Here is a 1713-nt window from a genome sequence, read left to right as displayed (position 1 = left end):
AGCCCAGAGCTCCCTGGCAGCGAGCTGGGGGCTGAACACGCGCTCAGAGAAACGTCGGGGTGCGGCGCTCGCCCCTCCTCGCTTTCTCCCCACCGGTGTGAGGCAGGGGCAGTTCGGTTAAAAATGGCTTCGAGATGCTGTCCCTGCCGGGGTTCCCGCTTTGGGGACCACGTCTGCGTCTCCCCGCTGATGGCAGGTACCCAGACCACCAACCTGGATGGAAAGCGGGATGAGTTGCCTCGGGGTGAGGCACCCAGCGCATCACCTATAGGGCTGGAGCCGTTTCCTGGGGTCGTGGCGGGCTGCCGCAGCCCAGGGCCCCGTGCCCCAGCGGGGAGGGGACCGGCCAGGGCCAGGATGGGACCACCAGGCACTTGCGTCAGCTGTGGCTGCTCACCTCCTTCACGGGGTGGCAACAGGGAGGGATTCTGCTGCTGCTGTTGTTGTTGGGAGCTGTTGTTTTGGGGATTTGCAGAACAGGAACATTAGCTGTGTCCAAAAAAAACCCAAAAAAAGAACATGTCTCATCTAGCCTTGAACATTTCTGGAAAGGGCAAGTTTCAAGCTTCTCGCAGTAGAAAAAACATACGTAGTGGCCACATGTGTGCTCACACACCCCTCCAGGGACCATGACGCACCTCTGCTTCGCGCGGTTAAGTGGGCAGCGTTAACCAGCATCCTGCCAACCCAGCAGCTTAACTGCAGTGTAACAGCCTCTCCTCTTTCTTGGGAATTTATGTCTAAATTTGCATTTTGGTGCCGTTTCCTAGATTGTTAACGTAGCCCTGGCAAGGTGCATCACTGTGGAAAACGCTACTCTGGCTTTTGAGGCGTGCGATGTTAACAACAAGGTAAGGATACCCTGCATACTGAGCGTGTGGTGCTGTGTTTAGTGCCCGGGGTGGAGCTCCCGTACCTCCCGTGGTGACCTGCCCTCTCCCCGGGAGCTAACGCAGCCTTTCCCACCGGGGGACACGGCCAAACCGTGCCCGGGAGCAGGAATTGCCTCTGTTTGCCAAGCCCGTAGCCAAGCAACAGCGCCAGAACCAGCAAATTCAGCTGGAATGGGAAAGTTCGATAAAGCCCCAAGCCGGCGCGTGGAAGCGGGGGGAAGCATTTAAAGCCAAGCGTGTGCCTTGTGCCGCGCTGCCGCAGGCCGGCCGGCCGCGCCGTCGCCGGGTGGGACACGGCTGTGGGGGGCAGCCTCTCCGTCCTTTACAAGGCAGCATTTTTTGGGCTGTTCCCCGCCAATTGCTCGCCCCTGCCGCAGGCCAGCGTGGGGATGGGGGCCCTGCTGTGCCCCTGTGCACCCCAGCGCCCGGGTGCAGCCAGGGGAGGCGGCAGGGTATGGAGTGCGCAGCCGTCGGGCCTGGGGTCTGGGCTGAGTCGCTTGCAGGAGCCTGCACTGGGGCTGTCCCCAGCTTTTCAGCTCTGCAAAGCCATGGGAGAGGTCTTCCCACGCATCACCCTTCCCTCATCCCCCGCGGCGAGGCGAGGGCAGGAGGAAGGGAGGAGTATTTAAAAGAAGTGTAGATGTGGTGGGACCTGGTTTAGTGGTGGAATGGCAGTGCTAGGTTAGCGGTTGGACTTGACGACCTTCAAGGTCTTTTCCAACCTAAACGATCCTGTGGTTCTGCGGGCGCCGCTGCCAGCTGCTGCCAGCCCCGAGCAGCCACCCCGCGGCAGGGGGGGGGCACAGCTCTCCCCCGGCTC

General features: G+C 61.2%; 1 protein-coding gene across 1 annotated transcript in view; it reads left to right on the top strand.

Annotated features, from left to right (window-relative positions):
* The window catches only part of GALNT5 (polypeptide N-acetylgalactosaminyltransferase 5), a gene marked incomplete at its 5' end in the record, with an annotated part of 16182 nt that overhangs the window by 12512 nt on the left and 1957 nt on the right, over window positions 1–1713 (top strand). The window contains 1 exon segment of the mRNA XM_009639029.1: window positions 771–851. Within this exon segment, the coding sequence (XP_009637324.1) occupies window positions 771–851 (81 nt within the window).

This window comes from Egretta garzetta, unplaced genomic scaffold (genome assembly GCF_000687185.1).
Source record: "Egretta garzetta isolate BGI_Z169 unplaced genomic scaffold, ASM68718v1 scaffold635, whole genome shotgun sequence".
NCBI lineage: Eukaryota > Metazoa > Chordata > Aves > Pelecaniformes > Ardeidae > Egretta > Egretta garzetta.
This window is presented reverse-complemented; position numbering and strand designations above follow the sequence as displayed.